This window comes from Salvelinus sp. IW2-2015, unplaced genomic scaffold, assembly GCF_002910315.2.
Source record: "Salvelinus sp. IW2-2015 unplaced genomic scaffold, ASM291031v2 Un_scaffold3175, whole genome shotgun sequence".
Lineage (NCBI taxonomy): Eukaryota > Metazoa > Chordata > Actinopteri > Salmoniformes > Salmonidae > Salvelinus > Salvelinus sp. IW2-2015.
Genome location: NW_019944462.1, coordinates 11,836 through 32,438, shown reverse-complemented (window position 1 = coordinate 32,438; position 20,603 = coordinate 11,836). Strand labels below are relative to the sequence as shown.

General features: G+C 42.8%; 1 protein-coding gene across 1 annotated transcript; it reads left to right on the top strand.

Moving 5' to 3' along the window:
• Positions 1-7,790: 7,790 nt before the first annotated feature.
• Positions 7,791-18,928, top strand: LOC112075459 (uncharacterized). Its single transcript, XM_070440918.1, has 6 exons — positions 7,791-7,958; positions 11,917-12,033; positions 18,222-18,271; positions 18,393-18,462; positions 18,555-18,641; positions 18,735-18,928. The coding sequence occupies exons 1-6, from the start codon at positions 7,791-7,793 to the stop codon at positions 18,900-18,902; spliced, it is 660 nt and encodes a 219-aa protein (XP_070297019.1). The 3' UTR covers positions 18,903-18,928.
• The last annotated feature ends 1,675 nt before the right edge of the window (positions 18,929-20,603 follow it).

Genomic DNA, 20,603 nt, shown 5'->3' with positions numbered 1-20,603 from the left:
TTTCACCCCATGCTTCCTGAAGCACCTCCCACAAGTTCGATTAGTTTGATGTGCACTTCTTACGTATCATACGGTCAAGCTGCCCCTACAACAGCTCAATATGGTTAAGATCCAGTGACTGTGCTGACCACTCCATTATAGACAGAATACCAGCTGACTGCTTCTTCTCTAAATAGTTCTTGCATAGTTTGGAGCTGTGCTTTGGGTCATTGTCCTGTTGTAGGAGGAAATTGGCTCCAATTAAACACCGTCCACAGGGTATGGCATGGCATTGCAAAATGGAGTGATAGCCTTCCTTCTTCAAGATCCCTTTTACCCTGTATAAATCTCCCACTTTCCCACCACCATCCTTCTATTCTGGTTAGAGCCAGTTTGCGCTGTTCTGGGAAGGGAGTAGTACACAACGTTGTACGAGATCTTCAGTTTATTGTCAATTTCTCATATGGAATAGCCTTCATTTCTCAGAGAAATAATAGACTACGATTTTCAGAAGAAAGTTATTTGTTTCGGGCCATTTTGAGCCTGTAATCGAACCCACAAATGCAGATCCTCCAGATACTCAACTAGTCTAAAAAAGGCCAGATTTATTGCTTCTTTAATCAGAACAACAGTTTTCAGTTGTGCTAACATAATTGCAAAAGTGTTTTCTAATGATCAATTAGCCTTTTAAAATTATAAAATATAGAATATATTTTGATTTGTTTAACACTTTTTTGGTTACTACATGATTCCATAGGAGTTATTTCATTGTGTTGATGTCTCCACTATTATTCTACAATGTAGACAATAGTTAAAATAAAGAAAAAACATTGAATTTGTAGGTGTGCCCAAACAATTGACCGGTACTGTATATGCATTGTGGAGGAGAACTGATCCTAGATCTGTACAAAGGCATAACATCTACAGCAGGAACAACTGTCTGTGTTAAAATGGCCCAGCTGGATTGTATTGAGCTATGGAAAATGACATATTTGAATGTCAAATGATTTGTTCTGTTTGTCAATACAAGACAGGGTCTGTGGAGGCTTGGCATATTAGTGGTAGATTTGGGGGAGAATTTGACATGTCAGTTGGAATAGTGATAGATTTTTGAAGGGACACTTTTCACTACAGCCAATCAGTGAGCAGCTTCCCTTCCGCTATATCTCAAGCAGTTCTGTTACTCACAACACTTCCCCTGCTTTCCTCAACAATGGAAAAGCCCACTGAGCTAAAGCCTTGCTGTGACATACCATGGCAGTAAATCTAATACTTAGGTGTTTTTAGTCATGCATGAAAGGTCTGGGGTGGTTCAGTGGTTATAAGTTACTGACCTTGGAATACATTTCTGGCCATGCTGGCAGGGTCTGAATCAAACCCAACCCTGAATCAAACCCAACCCTGACTCTACCGTCTGTCACAATGGCAAGGTCTGAATCAAACCTAATGTCCACCTGGTACACTGGCAAGGTCTGAATCAAACACAATGTCCACCTGGTACACTGGCAGGATCTGAGTCAAACCCAATGTCCACCTGGCACACTGGCAGGGTCTGAATCAAACACAATGTCCACCTGGTACACTGGCAGGATCTGAGTCAAACCCAATGATCACCTGGCAGGGTCTGAATCAAACCCAATGTCCACCTGGTACACTCTGGGCTTATTTGCTGTCTCTTTCCATGAAACATGGACGCAAAAGGTGTATCAGTGTTTTTAATGATGTGGTCGAACTGTTTACCAAGTGGGGAGTACTGAGGGAAGCATTGAATTTGTTGGTCTGGAGTGTCATGACGTTGGCCTCTGGGTAAGGTTTATGACCCTCCCCCATAAATACCTTTCTCCCTTCCTTCCCTCTCTCTCTGACTCTACTGAAGGACTCTTGAATAGCCTTTGTTAAACATAGAGTCTGGGAACATCAAACAAGTGGGAGGAAAGGAACCATATTTCGGTAATAGAACCAGTTGAAAATATGCGTTGGTACTTAATGAATATGATGTCAGTTCGGTTGTCATCTGAGACATTATGACTGATGACAGGATGACATAAACTGTATCTGGGAAAGTCTACACATTCTAGTTATCAGATTCACATGGAATTGTTGTGCAATTTAAATATTTAAATATGACACTATTTGTGAAAAGATTAAATGTAATTTAGCTTTCAAATGAGAGATTTGGGTTTTCATAAGGTTAGATCTCTGCTCAATCAGTGACCCGCCCCTGTAAAGAGACATGGGTTATAAACTATRAAACACACCCTTCTCTCCCTCCACTATATAAGCCCTTGAAGAAAGAATAATTTTCTGTTCCGGGTACATTAGGGCGACTGTCCGATGTCAGAAGGATTCAGATAATAACTGCAGAACGAAGCCAACCTCAGCGTGAGCTTTGGTTGCGAATGGTATGAACTTTGAACTCTTATTCACTGCAGAAGTGATACCTTCTAGCCGTTGAGTTAGCAGCGGTCGCTGTAAACGTGGGCTAGGAAAGGACGGACGACGTATCCAGTCTAACACACAACGACGATACTAAACCGTATCCAATTTCCCAACAGAGACATTCTTCTGAGGACAGGAAGATAGACAGCATCTACGACCAACCTACCGAAGCGCAGGTCAGAGTAAATATTTATTGCATTTTCCTTTTCCAAATGGGCGGTAATTTAGAATGCATAAGATACTGTATTTACGATAGCATGGCTTCTCCATTGTTCCTCAGTCTTCCCACTCTTTCACTCAAACCCACCCCCTTTTCTTTGTGTAACCAGCTGTCATATCTGTTCCGTTCACCAGGGACGTTTTCTGTATGACAAATTTGCAATCTGTGTATATGTAATTCTGTGTGATTAGTTAGGTATTTAGTAAATAAATAATTAATCCCAATTTTGTAGCTCAATCAGGTAATATTAATTACAGAGAAAGGATTTTATAGAATAGCATGTCATATCACTTAATCCGGCATAGCCAAAGACACGACAGGAGGGAGGTGAGGTTTGGGGAGTACTGAAGGATGCATTGAACGTGTTGGTCTGGAGAGAGGGGAGGTTTGGAGAGTACTGAAGGAAGCATTGAACGTGTTGGTCTGGAGGGAGGGAGCTTTGGGGAGTACTGAAGGAAGCATTGAACGTGTTGGTCTGGAGGGAGGGGAGGTTTGGGGAGTACTGAAGGAAGCATTGAACGTGTTGGTCTGGAGGGAGGGAGGTTTGGGGAGTACTGAAGGAAGCATTGAACGTGTTGGTCTGGCGGGAGGGGAGCTTTGGGAGTACTGAAGGAAGCATTGAACGTGTTGGTCTGGGGAGGGGAGGTTTGGGAGAACTGAAGGAAGCATTGAACGTGTTGGTCTGGAGGGAGGGGAGGTTTGGGGAGTACTGAAGGAAGCATTGAACGTGTTGGTCTGGAGGAGGGGAGGTTTGGGGAGTACTGAAGAAGCATTGAACGTTGGTCTGGAGGAGGAGTTGGAAGTGTGTAGGGATGTGGAGAGGTGTTGGGGGAGGTGGGGATGCGTGCTGAAGGAAGCATTGAACATGTTGGTCTGGAGGGAGGGGAGCTTTGGGAGTACTGAAGGAAGCATTGAACGTGTTGGTCTGGAGGGAGGGGTGTTTGGGACGTACTGAAGGAAGCATTGAACGTGTTGGTCTGGAGGGAGGGGAGCTTTGGGGAGTACTGAAGGAAGCATTGAACCTGTTGGTCTGGAGTGAGGGGAGGTTTGGGAGTACTGAAGGAAGCGTTGAACGTGTTGTTCTGGAGGGAGGGAGGTTTGGGGAGTACTGAAGGAAGCATTGAACGTGTTTGGTTTGGAGGACGGCGGAGTTGAGTACTGAAGGAAGCATTGAACGTGTTGGTCTGGAGGGAGGGGAGGTTTGGGCCGTGATTCTGTCATCCTGGGTCATATATTTACAGTGGTGTAAAGTACTTAAGTAAAAATGCTTTAACGTACTACCTAAGTAGTTTTTTGGGGTATCTGTACTTAACTATTTATATTTTTGACAACTTTTACTTCAATTCATTCCTCGAGAAAATATTGTACTTTTTACTCTATACATTTTCCCTGATAACCAAAAGTACTCGTTACATTTAGAATGCTTAGCAGGACATGAAAAGGGTTCAATTCACGCACTTATCAAGAGAACATCCCTGGTCATCCCTACTGCCTCTGATCTGGCGGACTCACTAAACATAAATGCTTCGTTTGTAAATTATGTCTGAGTGTTGGAGTGTGCCCATGCTCAATTTRAGGAATGTGAAATTATTTGAATTATATTTTAGAAATTACATTTACTTTTGATACTTAAGTATATTTAAAACCAAACACTTCTACTCAAGTAGTATTTTACTGGGTGACTTTCACTTTTACTTGAGTAACTTTCTATTAAGGTATCTTTACTTTTACTCAAGTGTGACAATTAGGTACTTTTTCCACCACTTTTATAATGATCCCTTGCGTCATGCAGCAATTCCTCTGGGTAACCCCGCTGTCTGAAACTCTCATCCAGCCATTCCTCTGGGTAACCCCGCTGTCTGAAACACTCATCCAGCCGTTCCTCTGGGTAACCCCGCTGTCTGAAACACTCATCCAGCCATTCCTCTGGGTAACCCCGCTGTCTGAAACTCTCATCCAGCCATTCCTCTGGGTAACCCCGCTGTCTGAAACTCTCATCCAGCCAGTCGGCTTGTTTGTCATAGTCACTCTGTGTACTACAAATCCTGTGTATGCGACTGCATAGGCTGATGGGGAGACTCTTTTTTAGGGGTGAAGGGTGGAAGCTGTCTCCGTGTAACAGGGAATTCCTGTCCATTCATAATTAAATGCTATATTTTTTATACTAAACTGACATTCCATGCACTTTGAAAGAGGTTTGCACGTTATAACCTGTTATGGACAGGGGGCAGTGTTTCCACTTTGAACGAATTGCGTACCCAAACGGAATTTCCTCCTACTCTATAGAAAACACTCTGAAGTTTCTAAAACTGTTTGAATTATGTCTGTAAGTAGAACAGAACTCATTTGGCAGACAAATACCTGAGAAGACTTCCACACAGGAAGTGAGAACTCGATTTTCAAAACAGTGCCAAATGATACCCCTTCTAGTTATGGATAAGCAAACACTTCCTAGGGCTTCCACTAGATGTCWCCGTCTTTAGATTTTAGTTATATGATTCTACTATAAAGGAGGGGCTCATAGGAGCTATTTTAGTGAGTGGTCGTCAGAAATCTCAGTCTTGTTTTGCGCACGAGCGAGAGAGAGTGCTCTCGTTCCAATGCTCTTTCTTCAGACAATGAAATTCTCCGGTTGGATCCTTATTGATGATTAATGTTAAACACATCCTAAATATGGATTGCATACATCATTTGACTTGTTTTTACGACCTGTAATGGAACTTTTTGAGTTTTTGTCTGGAGGGATTGCTCGTGCGTCATGAAAATGGATTCGTGGGCTGAACATGCTAACAACAAGTGGCTAAATGATGGGCTTTATGGAACTTTTCAGTCATTTCTGTCGAACTGGGAATCCTGGGAGTGCCTTCTGATGAAGTTATTCGAAGGTAAGTGCATATTTATAGTGTTTTTGTAGCTTCTGTTGACGCCAAAATGGCAACTATTTCTTTGGCTGGATTGKGCTCTGAGCGCCGTTCTCAGATAATTATTTTTCCGTAAAGTTTATTTTGAAATCTGACACAGCGGTTGCATAGAGGATAAGTTTATCTTTAATTTTGTGAAAAACACTTGCATCTTTTATCAATGTTTATTATGAGTATTTCTGCAAAATCACCGGATGTTTTGGAATCAAAAGAATTACTGCACGTAATGCGCCAATGTAAACTGAGATTTGTTTTAATATATATATGCACATTATCGAACAAAACACACAATACATGTATAACATGATGTCCTATGACTGTCATCTGATGAAGGTAATCGAAGGTTAGTGATTCATTTTAACTATATTTCTGCTATTTCTAACTCCTATTGTTGGCTGAAAAAATGGCTGTGTGTGTTTTTGACTTGGCTCTGACCTAACATTATCATATGTTGTGCTTTCACTGTAAATCCTTTTTTAAATCGGACACCATGGGTAGGTTAACAAGATGTTTATCTTTCATTTGCTGTATTGGACTTGTTAATGTGTGAAAGTTAAATATTTCTAAAAATATATTTTTGAATTTCGCGCGCTGCCTTTTCAGTGGAATGTTGTGGTTGTTCCGCTAGCGGAACTAGAAAGGCTAGAAAGGTTAACCTTTTTGCACGTTAATTGAAATGCATTCCAGGTGACTACCTCATGAAAAGGTTTGAGAGAATGCCAAGAGTGTGCAAAGCGGTCATCGAGGAAAAGGATGGCTACTTCGAAGAATCTCAAATATAAAATATATTTTGATTTGTTTAACACTTTTTTGCTTACTACATGATTCCAATTGTGCTATTTCATTATTTTGATGTCTTCACTATCATTCTAAAATGTTAAAAAAAATWAAAATAAAGAAAAACCCTTAAATGAGTAGGTGTGTCCAGACTTTTGACTGGAACTGTATATATTGTGATATTGCAAATATGGTACAATCCAGGGGTGCAAAGCTCTTGGAGACTTACCCAGAAAGACTCACAGCTTTAATCGCTGCCAAAGTGTATGGTGGCGTATGGTGGYGGTCAGCGCTCACCTTCTGTCGCCCACCGGCCCGTTAAGGGATTCCTGGACGTCTCTCCAGGTCTCCTTTGAGGTCTGTACCCAATCCTCCACCGCAGGAGCCTCGGTCTAACTCTGATGCCACGGTACCAGGACCGACTGATAGCCCAACACGCACTGAAATGGCGACAGGTCCTTGGAGGAGTGGCGAAGTGAATTCTGGGCCCATCTCGGCCCATGGGATGAACCTCGCCCACTCTCCAGGCAGGTACTGGCAATACGACCGCAGAAACCTGCCCACATCCTGGTTCACTCTCTCCACCTGCCCATTACTCTCGGGGTGAAAATCAGAGGTCAGGCTGATCGAGACCCCCAGACGCTCCATGAACGCCTTCCAAACCCGGGAAGTGAACTGGGGACCCCGATCAGACACTATATCCTCAGGCACCCCGTAGTGCCGGAAGACGTGTGTACACAGGGCCTCCGCAGTCTGTAGGGCCGTAGGGAGACCGGGCAAAGGGAGGAGACGGCAGGACTTAGAGAACCGATCCACAACGACCAGGATCGTAGTGTTCCCCTGTGACGGAGGAAGATCGGTAAGAAAGTCCACAGACAGGTGTGACCAAGGTCGCTGTGGAACGGGGAGGGGCTGTAACTTCCCTCTAGGCAGGTGTCTAGGAGCCTTACAATGAGCGCACACCGAACAGAAGGAAACATAAACCCTCACATCCTTAGCCAAGGTGAGCCACCAGTACTTCCCCCTAAGAGCCCGCACTGTCCTCTCAATCCCCGGATGACCAGAGGAGGGTAGCGTGTGGGACCACCTGATCAATCTATCACGAAGACCAAGCGGGACATACCTCCGACCCGCTGGACACTGAGGTGGAGGAGGTTCTAATAACACTGGGAAATCCCATAACACTGGGAGATCTGGTAAAAAACATCGCCCACCTTGCCTGACGAGGATTCAGTCTCCTCGCCGCCCGGATGTACTCCAGATTACGGTGGTCAGTCCAGATGAGAAAAGAGTGTTTCGGCCCCTCAAGCCAATGTCTCCACACCTTCAGAGCTTTTACCACAGCCAGCAACTCCCGATCCCCCACATCATAGTTTCGCTCCACCGGACTGAGCTTCCTCGAAAAGAGAGCGCAGGTGCGAAGCTTCGGGGACGTGCTCGAGCAATGTGATAGCATGGCTCCAGCACCAGCCTCGGACGCGTCCACCTCCACTATGAATGGCAAAGAGGGGTCCGGATACGCCAATACGGGTGCGTCGGTAAACAACGCCTTAAGACGACCAAAAGCTCTGTCCGCCTCCGCCGACCACCGCAACCGCACCGGCTCCCCCTTCGGCAGTGAGGTAATGGGAGCAGCCACCTGCCCAAAACCCCGGATAAACCTCCGGTAGTAATTGGCAAACCCTAAAAACCGCTGCACCTCCTTTACCGTGGTCGGAGTCGGCCAATTACACACGGCAGCAATGCGGTCACACTCCATCACCACCCCAGATGTGGAAATGCGATACCCCAGGAAAGAGACGGCTTGTTTGGAGAACACGTATTTCTCGACCTTGACGTACAGGTCATGCTCCAACAGTCGCCCAAGTACCTTGCGCACCAGAGACACATGCGTGTAGCGGAATAGATCAGTATGTCATCGGTCATCGATGTAAACCACTACACCCTGCCCGTGCAGATCCCTGAGAATCTCGTCAACAAAGGATTGGAAGACGGCTGGAGCATTTTTTAACCCATAAAGCATGACAAGGTACTCATAATGGCCAGATGTGGTACTAAACGCGGTTTTCCACTCATCTCCATCCCGGATTCGCACCAAGTTATACGTGCTCCTAAGATCCAGTTTTGTGAAGAAGCGTGCTCCGTGGAATGACTCCACCGCCGTGCCCGATGAGAGATAACTGAACCCCACTGTGATGGAATTTAGACCTCTATAGTCAATGCACGGACGCAGACCTCCCTCCTTCTTCTTCACAAAAAAGAAACTAGAGGAGACAGGGGATGTGGAGGGCCGAATGTACAACCTGTCCCAGAGATTCGGTGACATATGTCTCCATAGCCACCGTCTCCTCCTGGGACAGGGGATAGCATTAACAATTGTACATGAAACAGTGCAGTGTGTACATGAGACAGTGTGTATGTAAAAGAAATCTGGTGTGTGAGTACTCACATGAAAGGTATCCATGATTCTAGATTAAGCCAATCATGTATGTGATTACCATCCTATGGGTCAGCAATGGAATGATTGCTACACAGCTTTCAGGTGACTTTATGTCTTGGGCCTGGATGAATCATTGAAATACAAGTAATATTGTGAATTTGTGATGCATAATTGCCATTGTAATTTGGAATATTCCATCAAAGTTATTTGTTTTGACAGTCAAAACAACTAACTCTTAATCACTTGACTTGAGTAACTTGAGTTGACGGAAGTAGCAATTTTATATTCTGACCTAGACACTGACTTGTGCAATGCCTAATGCATAATCTATGCATGTTATTGGCTCATCATAGTATATAGCAGAGGGTCTCATAGTCCAAAAACAGCATTGGCCATTGGAATGCTCAGTCAAAACAACTCACTTTTACGATGAATCACTTGACTGGAGTAACTTGAGTTCGGAACTAAAACAATAAAAGTAGGCTATAGCTTGACGCATATCCTTACCTTGGACAAGCATATCCAAAAGGCCTATCCAGTCGTGCGTGAAGATATACCGAATACCCCAACCAAGGAGCAACTTCCAAAGAAGCTGAGAAGTGAACCATCAATGAGCCAGCTACAGGACAACATCGTTCGCATCCTCATGGCTAAAATCAAAGAGAGCGCAGATGACATCATGGATTTGGTGTAAAAGAACACTATCAGTATTGTTAACCTGAAGAAATCGATTGATTTTAGTGCTGAGGAAGTAAAAACTCTGAAGCAGCAGAACGCAACATTGAACATTCAGGTTGCAAAGCAGGAGAAGAAACTCACTGAAATGGAGTCAAAGGTAAACGAGAATGACCGGTATAGTCGGAGATGGAGTGTTCGAATTTATGGAATAGCAGAAAAAYCTGACGAGAACATCAAAGCAAGAATGAAGGACATTTGCAGGGCAATAGTCCCGGAGGAGGAGCGAAATGTTGTTGCAGGTTCTCTGGATGTAGTGCACCGCCTGGGTAGGCTGAGAGATGGGGAAAACAACCAGCCACCATGACCAGTGATCATTAGATTCATCTCCAGGACAGCGAGGGATATGACATGGAAAAGTGCAAATAAAAATGACTATTTAAAGAAGAACAACCTGAGGATCTGACAGCATTTGACAAAGAAGCTCGGAATCGTCTGTGGCCGATAATTGAGAGAGCAAGGAAGGAAGGAAAAAGTGCATACTTTGCGGGAGCTAAGGCTTTTGTTAATGGAAGGTAAATTCATGCTGACGCCTAGTTTGTTGACTGCTAGACTTATCAAGTGAGTTGTGCAGGACTGAGTTTTATTTGCTGATATGATAAAAACGTTATATTTCTTGAGGAATGAGCATTGTTTGTGTGTGCCAAACTTTTAAGTAACTGTATTTTATTTAGAGACATTGASAGGAAAATAAGTAAAATTATGTTATATAAATTATATTAAAAGTAATATGGGGTGGAGATTTTAATACAGTATTACATGATMATCTAGATAGATGGCCTCCTAAGGATAGCAATTCTGTTTGTGAGATAAGGAATATATGTCTAAGGTTAGGTGTTCTAGATATTTGGAGACATAAGAACCCAGATAAGATTATGTTTACATGGAGTACCAAAGATTTATCTATACAATCCGAAATTGATTTCTGGCTGATATCTGAAGATATGGCTGACAAGGTTGATACATCGAACCATCGATTGAACCATCGATTTTAACAGACCACAAAGGGATCTCAATAAAGATAAATATGCATGGTTTGTCAACAAAAAAAGTTAGCAAAGGTTACTGGAAAATGAACAAGACTTTACTAGAGAATGAAGTATTTAAGAAGGAAGTAGCTACTGGAATTGTGCCTATGTTATGAATACGTTTGGAAGTTACTGGGAGCTAATGAAATTTGATATAAGGCTTTTGGCTATTTCAATGGGGAAAGAAATTGCTCATGCCAAGAGAGAAAGAATATGACATCATAAAGGGAATAATGGATTATACTAAAAAAAGTGAACTAACTAATCAGGAATTACTGGAGCTATCATCATTACAAATGCAGTTAGACTGTATCTACGAGGAAAAGGCCCGGAGAGCGTTCGTAAGATCAAGACGAAAATGGATGGAAGAGGGAGAGAAAAATACAAAATATTTCTTTAATTTAGAAAAAAGGGCAGGCGAAAAGACTTCCATATGTAAATGAATGATTAATAATACTCCCAATAAAAATCCAAAAGAAATCTCAGCATGTTGCCCAGTTTTATCAGAATCTGTATACATCAGCCCAGCCAACTTCCAATATGCATCTTTTCTTAGACAATGTAGCAAACATTGCTAAGAAGATAGATAATGATTTCAGGGATTTTTGTGATGAGTTATCTGAAATTGAGATAAAAGACTGTATTAAAAGCCTTAAGGACAATAGGTCCCCTGGAAATGATGGTTTAAGAAGCGAGATTTATAAATCATTCAATGATAAATTGATTCCTTTCATTCTTGCTATGCTTCCTTAAAGCAAGGTGTAATTACTTTGATTCAATGGACATGGGTGGGGGAATATTTGTGTGACGACCTAAAATGGGGGCAGAAGCTCACCAGCACCCCATCTTATATGTCCAACCACCCTGAACGTCAGACTCTATTGAAGCACATACAGTGTTGTAAAGTACTTCAGTAAAAATACTTTAAAGTACTACTTAAGTAGTTTTTGGGGGTATCTGTACTTTACTATTTATAGTTTTGACAACTTTTACTTTACTACATTTCTAAGGAAAATAATGTACTTTTTACTCCATACATTTTCCCTGACACCCAAAAGTAATCGTTACATTTTGAATGGCTAGCAGGACAGGAAAATTGTCGGTTGGATGTGTTGCCAAATTCTCTAAAATGACGTTGGAGGCGACTTATGGTAGAGAAATGAACATTCAAAATCAATATATTAGATACATACTATTTATCAGCATATTGACAGATTATTGCTATCAACTGCTGGTTGCAAGTTATATTACCCTGTTTGTATCTTTTGGAACAATGGTAGATAAGTTGCTTAAAATTATGTAGAATAGATAGATGGGCTACCACTGGTGTCACAGGCATCCACAGGTCTTGACCCCCATGTTGCGATGCTTCTTTAGGATCACGTTGTTGTTGTCATCGTAGAAGAGTACAGAGACGGGACTGAGCTTGGTGGGTGGGCAGCACGCTTTGGGAACCTCATCCGGCTTCAGAAGGTGAACCTGCCATTGAAAACGGTAAATCAGACTCATTCATACATGCACTTTCATATAGTCAATGATAATATCCTGTTATAAAAGAGATATGGGTTATTTAGGCAATAAGGCCCAAGGAGGGGTGGTATATTGGCCATATACCACAAACCACAGAGGTGCCTTATTGCTATTGCTATTGCTATTACCCTACTCATTCAAGGGTTTTTCTTTATTTTTACTATTTTCTACATTGTTGAATAATAGTGAAGACATCAAAACTATGAAATAACACAAATGGAATCATGTAGTAACCAAAAAAGTGTGAAACATATCATATATTTGAGATTCTTCAAATAGCCACCCTTGGCCTTGATGACAGCTTTGCACACTCTTGGTATTCTCTCAACCAACTTCATCTGGAATGCTTTTCCAACAGTCTTGAAGGAGTTCMCACATATGCTGAGCACTTGTTGGCTGTTTTTCCTTTACTCTGCAGTCCTACTCATCTCAAAACATCTCAATTTGGATGAGGTCGGGGGATCATCTGATGCAGCACTACCGTCACTCTTCTTCTTGGTAAAATAGCCCTACCACAGCCTGGAGGTGTGTTGGGTCATTGTCCTGTTGAAAAACAAATTCATTTTCCTGAGTGGCACAGTGGTCTAAGGCAAGCTGTGCAGTTAGAGATCCTGGTTAGAGTCCAGGCTCTGTCGCAGCCGACCGTGACCGGGAGACCCATGGGGCGGCACACAATTGGCCCAGCGTCGTCCGGGTTAGGGGAAGGTTTGGTCCGCAGGGACGTTCTAGCGACTCCTGTGGCGAGCCGGGCACAATGCACGCTGACAGGTTTGCCAGGTGTATGGTGTTTCCTCCGACACATTGGTGCGGCTGGCTTCCGGGTTAAGCAGGCATTGTGTCAAGAAGCAGTGTGGCTTGGCTGGGTTGTGTTTTGGAAGGACGCACGCCTCTCGACCTTCGCCTCTCCTGAGTCCATACGGGAGTTGCAGCGATGAACAAGACTGAAACTACCAATTGGATACCACGAAAAAGGTGTAAAAGTAACAAACAATTGTTTTTATGTTTTTAAAAATAATTTATTAAAACAAATGATAGTCCCACTAAGCCCAAACCAGATGGGATGAACGTATAGCTGCAGAATGCTGTTGTAGCCATGCTGGTTAAGTGTGAATTCTAAATAAAATCACAGTTACAGTGATTCCTCCTCCATACTTTATGGTAGGAAATACACATGCAGAGATCATCTGTTCACCCACACCGCATCTCACAAAGACATGGCAGTTGGAACCAATAATCTCAAATTTGGGCTCCAGACCAAAGGACAAATTGATTGTGTTTCATGGCCCAAGTAAGTCTCTTCTTGTTATTGGTGTCCTTTAATAGTGGTTTATTTGCAGCAATTCAACTATAAATGCCTGATTCAAACAGTCTCCTCTGAACAGTTGATGTTGAGATGTGTCAGTTAAACTCTATGAAGCATTTATTTGGGCAGCAATATCTGAGGCTGGTAACTCTAATGAACTTATCCTTATGCAGCAGAGGTAACTCTGGGTCTTCCATTGCCTGTGGTGGTTCTCATGAGAGCCAGTTTCATCATAGCGCTTGATTGTTTTTGCAACTACACTTGATATATTCCGTATTGACTGACCTTTATGTCATAAAGTAATGATGGACTGTGTTTCTCTTTGCTTATTTGAGCTGTTCTTGCCATAATATGACTTGGTATTTTACCAAATAGGCTATCTTCTGTATACCCCCCCCCCCCCCACTGTCACAACACAATTGATTGTGTCAAACATTAAAAAGGAAAGACACATAAGAAGCGTTCAGCTTTCAAGAAGGCACACCTGTTAATTGAAATGCATTCCAGGTGACTTTCTCATGAAGCTGGTTGAGAGAATGCCAAGAGTGTGCAAAGCAGTCATCAAGGCAAAGGATGGCTACTTTGAAGAATCTAAAATATATTTGGATTTGTTTAACACTTTTTTTGTTACTACATGATTACATATGTGTTATTTCATCGTTTTGATGTCTTCACTATTTTTCTTCAATGTAGAAAATAGTAAAAATAAAGAAAAACCCTTGAATGAGTAGGTGTTCTAAAACTTTTGACCGGTAGTGTAAAGCCTTCAGTGCTTTTTTCCCGTGGGCTGTGGCCCCCCTTGTCTGAATTTGGTCAATATGTCCTCCAAAAGTCTTTATAGCCCACTGTGGCAAAGACTATACTTTCAGGAGTTATTAAACAACACAATAAAAAAAATCACCTCTCATTCTTCCAACCTATCTAGTGACTTTATAAAACACAATATTTGGTATTTGTATTTTATATTATACCAACGAGAAAGGAAAGCATCTGGTGGCAAAATAGCCCAAAACATACAATTATTAATTCATTCAAGGTTTACAAATATGCTCAATCAATAGAATATTATGTCAGAAAACAATAGTCTAAACCCAATGTCTCTACCATATATGGTTGAAAAGTTMCCGACGAGTTACTCTGAGAATTTAACCTCACAACACCAAATATGGAACACATACAACCAAGTGCGGTGCAGTTTAAACTAATAATGGTCACAGCAAATGATCGTTATTATTTCATCAACACTGTGAAGTACAAGTACATGAATGTTATAAAATTGTAGAGAACAAGCTAACTTACAATAAAACCTGCTGTCGTTTAAGTATGGGTGGTGACGGGAATCGAACCCACTACCCTGGCGTTGCAACCGTCATGCTCTATCATGGTCATGGGTGCACCTCAGCCACGCTCAAGGTCCTAAATGATATCTTAACAATCATCGATAAGAAACAATACTGTGCAGCCGTATTCATTGACCTGGCCAAGGCTTTCGACTCTGTCAATCACCACATCCTTATCGACAGACTCAACAGCCTTGGTTTCTCAAATGATTGCCTCGCCTGGTTCACCAACTACTTCTCCGATAGAGTTGAGTGTGTAAAATCGGCTTCCTGTAATCCGGGCCTCTGGCAGTCTCTATGGGGGTGCCACAGGGTTCAATTCTTGGGCCGACTCTCTCTCTGTATACATCAATGATGTCGCTCTTGCTGCTGGTGAGTCTCTGATCCACCTCTACGCAGATGACACCATTCTGCATATATTCTGACCCTTCTTGGACACTGTGTTAACTACCCTCCAGACGAGCTTCAATGCCATACAACTCTCCTCCGTGGCCTCCATTGCTCTTAAATACAAGTAAAACTAAATGCATGCTCTTCAACCGATCGCTGCCTGCACCTGCCCGCCCGTCCAGCATCACGTACTTCTGGATGGTTCTGACTTAGAATATGTGGACAAATACAAATACCTAGGTGTCTGGTTAGACTGTACAAACTCCTTTCAGACTCACATCAAACATCTCTAATCCATAGTTAAATCTAGAATTGGCTTCCTATTTCGCAACAAAGCATCCTTCACTTCATGCTGCCAAACATACCCTCGTAAAAACTGACCATCTACCGATCCTCGACTTCGGCGATGTCATTTACAAAAATAGCCTCCAACACCCTACTCAACAAATTGGATGCAGTCTATCACAGTGCCATCCGTTTTGTCACCAAAGCCCCAAATACTACCACCACTGCGACTGTACGCTCTCGTTGGCTGGCCCTCGCTTCATACTCGTCGACAAACCCACTGGCTCCAGGTCACCTACAAGACCCTGCTAGGTAAAGTCCCGCCTTACTCTCAGCTCACTGGTCACCATAGCAGCACTCACTCGTAGCACGCGCTCCAGCAGGGTTTATCTCACTGGTCACCCCCAAAGCCAATTCCTCCTTTGGCCGCCTCTCCTTCCAGTTCCTGCTGCCAATGACTGAACAACACAAAAATCTCTGAACTGGAGACACTTATCTCCCTCACTAGCTTTAAGCACCAGCTGTCAGAGCAGCTCACAGATCACTACACCTGTACAATAGCCGATCTATAAATAGCCCAAACAACTACCTCATTCCCTACTGTATTTATTTATCTTGCTCCTTTGCACCCCAGTATTTCTACTTGCACATGCATCTACTGCAAAATCTACCATTCCAGTGTTTTTAATTGCTATATTGTATTAACTTCGCCACCATGGCCATTTATTTGCCCTACCTCCATATCTCACCTAATTGCTCAAATTGTATATAGACTTGTTTTTCTACTGTATATTGACTGTAATTGACTGTTTACTCCATTTGTAACTCTGTGTGTTGTATGTGTCGACTGCCTTTGCTTTATCTTGGCAGGTCGCAGTTGTAAATGAGAACTTTTCTCAACTTGCCTACCTGGTTAAATAAAGGTGAAATAAAAAAAGTAAAAAATATCAACTGAGCTACGAAGGAGCACGTCGACATCACTAGAATGATGACAAGAAATTTTCACGGATTCTAAGGGGAATCATAGAATTCCAAACTCATTTCTATGGCAACACAGTTGTTCAATTTTGTAAACAATCATTTTTGAACGTGTGTTGCCAAGAGAATCTAACCGACGTTCTATGGAAACGTTTTCTGTGCGAAAAATAACAACTTCAGTTTTCTGCTGACAACAAACTTGATTTATTTGAGACCTGAGATAGAACTATCGACTGGAAAATGCCTGGGTGCTTTTCAAGACTGGCGGAGAGAGTGCGTGACGTCGGCGCCTTACTGCGTCGACAGGTTGTTCAATTCATTTGTGGCTTGTTTTTCTTGTCTTTTTCTGTTTTGCAGGGTCGTGATCATCGACAGGTGGACAGCGACAGCGACTTCGAAGAGGGTATGTGGAGTTTAAAACTCTTATTTTACTACATTTAACAATGTCATTATAATTTGCGAAATGTTGTGTATTTCTATAATTCAGACTTGGCAAAAATGCTTGTGCTAGAGATGTTGTAGCTTGCTAGATTGCTAGCTAACATTAACTTTAGTAACTTTGCTAAAGCGAATCGACTTTTGCTACCTAGCTAGCTAGTATTAGCAATCTTGCTACGTTTTTATGTCCTAAAAATTGTATATTTTATATTCAAATGTTCCTCATTTTAGAAACAACTGTCCTGGATGAGGTCCAGTTGGATGTGCCATTGGATGATGTACCAGATGTTCCGCAGCTGCCAGTCCTCCTTGATGTCCAGAATGCTGCTATCATCCTTGAGGATGTGCCAGATGTGCAGACTATCATTGAGGTACAATTTTCTGAAAGTTTGGGTTTTATGTTTGAAAATATCCCAGATATTCAAGTTGTGTCTTCTTTGACATGAAACAAATCTCTTGTCTGCTTTCTGCTTTAGGAGCCACTGGCAATTGGCAGTTGATTCCGATTAGGTTCAGCCCCCTGGTTAAAGCTTGGAGAACTTTCCAGTTCATCAGCCCCATCATCACCTACTTGCGTGGGGGATCCCAGGTATGTGTCTTTGTAACTACCTAATCTAATCTACATGGTCAGTCATTTGATCTTGAGGAAATTGTGTCACAGCAATTGCTGAAGTGGTTTTGTTGATGTTGTCTTGTTGTTTATCTCAACAGCAGGTGGTGGTGAGGATGCACCACGTGAGTAGGGTGAGAGGCCTGGAGACTCAACTGGTGTGGGCCATCTCCAAGGAGACAGCCAGACTTAGTCCAGAGGGCATCCCCTACTGTGCCACCAAAGTGCAGTCCATCACTGGATTCAGGTAAGACGTAAATACTACTGAAATAGTATTAGATTAGGCTTTTCTTCACTTATTCCATTTGGCCTTAACATGTATTCTCTCTCTGTCAGTGTTTGGCTGGCAGGGTGACCCACAATGCGTCTCACCTCCGCCACGAGACGTCTGTGGGCGTGACGCTTGGCTGCTACCAGGTAAATAAACGATTTCCTATGTATATAGACTAGACATTACTTGGCATTGTTGCATTAGATTTGGTGTGTTTTCAATAACGTGTGTGTGGTAAACAGGTGTGTTGTGTGTGTGTTTTGAGCAGCAGACTGATGTCTCAGTGGTGTACGCCACTCTCCACATGGGGCTGGACGGGCTTCTCTCCTCTTCAGCGTGGTCGGAGGCTGCCTCCTTCTCTACGCCCACCACTCATCCGTTCACTGACCCAGAGCCTGAGGGCCACAAAATGCTATTGAGGTCAGACGTTACACACACATACTATTGACTAGGAGCATTAAGATCCTTCCATTGACCGATTGTTTGTTATGTCATTGCATTGGTCACTGATTTTGAATGCTTGTTTTGTTGTCGTAGGGCTGGGAGGAGGACCTGCTGCCTGAGGAGAGGGAGGTTCCTCTGCTAAAGTGAGTTCTTCTAAATGTCTGTGTAGTCTGGGCTTGTCAGATGCTGAAGGATAGTGGTCATAATGCTGTTATCCCCCATTGTCTCTAATGGTTGACATGCTCCATTCCCTCCCTTTCACAGCCTCTACCTTACCACCAAGAGAGTGGAGGACATYGCCCTGAGGCTCGTCTCCCTGCGCCAGGCCTTCACTGTGAGTGAACCCACTTTTCTTTTTCTATCTGTGACTTCTTGTTCTGTCTCCTAGAGGAAGACGCCTCACCCTAACTCTTCCCTCTTCCCTAGACCCTGCTTGGTTCCACCCTGAGCAGGAACCATCTGTTTGTGGCGGGAAAGGTCCTCCTGAGCGCACTGGTTCAGGCAAGCCACATGGTAACTCACCAACTCTTTCTCTTTCAAGGGAAAGAGAGCGTCCCTGAGGGGAAATGTGTTCTGTTCACTAAGATGCTMTTTTCTTTGTCATAGGACGAGGCCAAGTTCATCCGTACCTATAATGACTTTGTGGACTACCTGAGTGAGCCCTCCAAGCGGAATGATATTGAGAGGGAGCTGGCTGGGGCAAAGGGGAGTTCATTAACTATTTCAAGTCTCACTGAGTTCTTMCACATGCATGTCTTTTATACATCACAGTAGCTGATCTAAATGAAATCATTCCTATTTTCTCCAAATGTGTTTTCTTGTCCTAGATCCATCATGTGAACATGATAGATGTCCTCTTTGAGCGGGTGCTGTTTGGGATGATGACAGCTCAGAAGTCCCTGATGGTGGTAAGTAGCATCTCACTGGTACATGTTTTGATATCTCTCTATTAGCAGTTTCACTTAAATTCCTCTTCTCTTCTCTCCTCTTTTCTCCTCCTTTGTTTCCTTCAGCACCCTGGTGGGTTCGTGGAGCGTCTGTACGCTCTCCTGTACTCCTTCCTGCCCACTGCTGCCAACATGGAGCCAGAGGCTGACAGATACCTGCTTCTGCTCAATGTAAGAGTCAAGAGGTTACTTCCTGTTTACTTCCATATTCTTAGTGTACTTCCTTTTTTACTTCCTTATTCATGGTTAACCAGGTTCCAATGCCATTTTAGGGAGAGTATTTCTAATTGTCTCTCTCCTCTTGATAAGCTAGTAACTCAGAGCCATTTTCTATGTGTTGTGTGGTGTTCTCTTCAGGGCGGGCTGATGGCTCTGCTAGATGACATGTTTGGCCAGCAGCTGGCCTGGTACTTTAACCCAGAGTCTCTGGTCACGGAGCTCTCCAGCCTCCTGGAGTACCACTTGGAGAACCTCATGGCCAGCATGTAGTCCTACTGCAGGGACCATACACCTTTCTCCTTCTCTCTCTCTTTTGAAGGAAATGAGGACTTGAAGTGCTTTGTTGAACCCTGATTAGTTAACACCCATTAATTTAATGTATTCTCTTGTTTTCTCTCCCCACAGGATTCTTGTGACACTTTGCCACCCAASAGGGATCTAGACACCAATGCACTACATTACTTTGCACTGAATTTGACATTTTTAAATAAAATAAGTTGTAGTTCAAGAACATTTTGGTGTCCGTGTTTTCATCTATTTGATTTTTATGACCATTTCCTCTTCCTAGAGGTATAATGCTAATATTAGATTATTACATGAACAATGATGCTTTATTATCTGCATATGGAAATAAAAAACAACGTTTAGTTGATTTACAGATACTACAGGCCCACACTTTATATGGTTTTGTACTGTGGTTTGTGATACTGTACTATTTAAAAACATGTAGGACTACATACACTGAGTGCACAAAACATTAGGAAAATCTTCCTAATATTGAGCTTCACACCCTTTTCCCCACTCAGAACAGCCTCAATTCGTCTGGGCATGGACTCTAAAAGCTGCCCTAAGCGTTCCACAAGGATGCTGGCCCATGTTGTGTCAAGTTGGCTGGACGTCCTTTGGGTGGTGGACCATTCTTGATTCACATGGGAAACGGTTGAGCATGAAAAAACAGCAGTGTTGCAGTTCTTGACACAGTTAACCTGGTGCGCCTGGCACCTACTACCATACCCCGTTCAAAGGCAGTTAAATCTTTTGTCAGGGAAAATGTATGGAGTAAAAAGTACATTATTTTCCTTAGAAATGTAGTAATGTAAAAGTTGTCAAAACTATAAATAGTAAAGTACAGATACCCCCAAAAACTACTTAAGTAGTACTTTAAAGTATTTTTACTTAAGTACTTTACACCACTGTAGGTGCTTCAATAGAGTCTGACGTTCAGGGGTGGTTGGACATATAAGATGGGGTGCTGGTGAGCTTCTGCCCCCATTTTAGGTCGTCACACAAATATTCCCCCACCCATGTC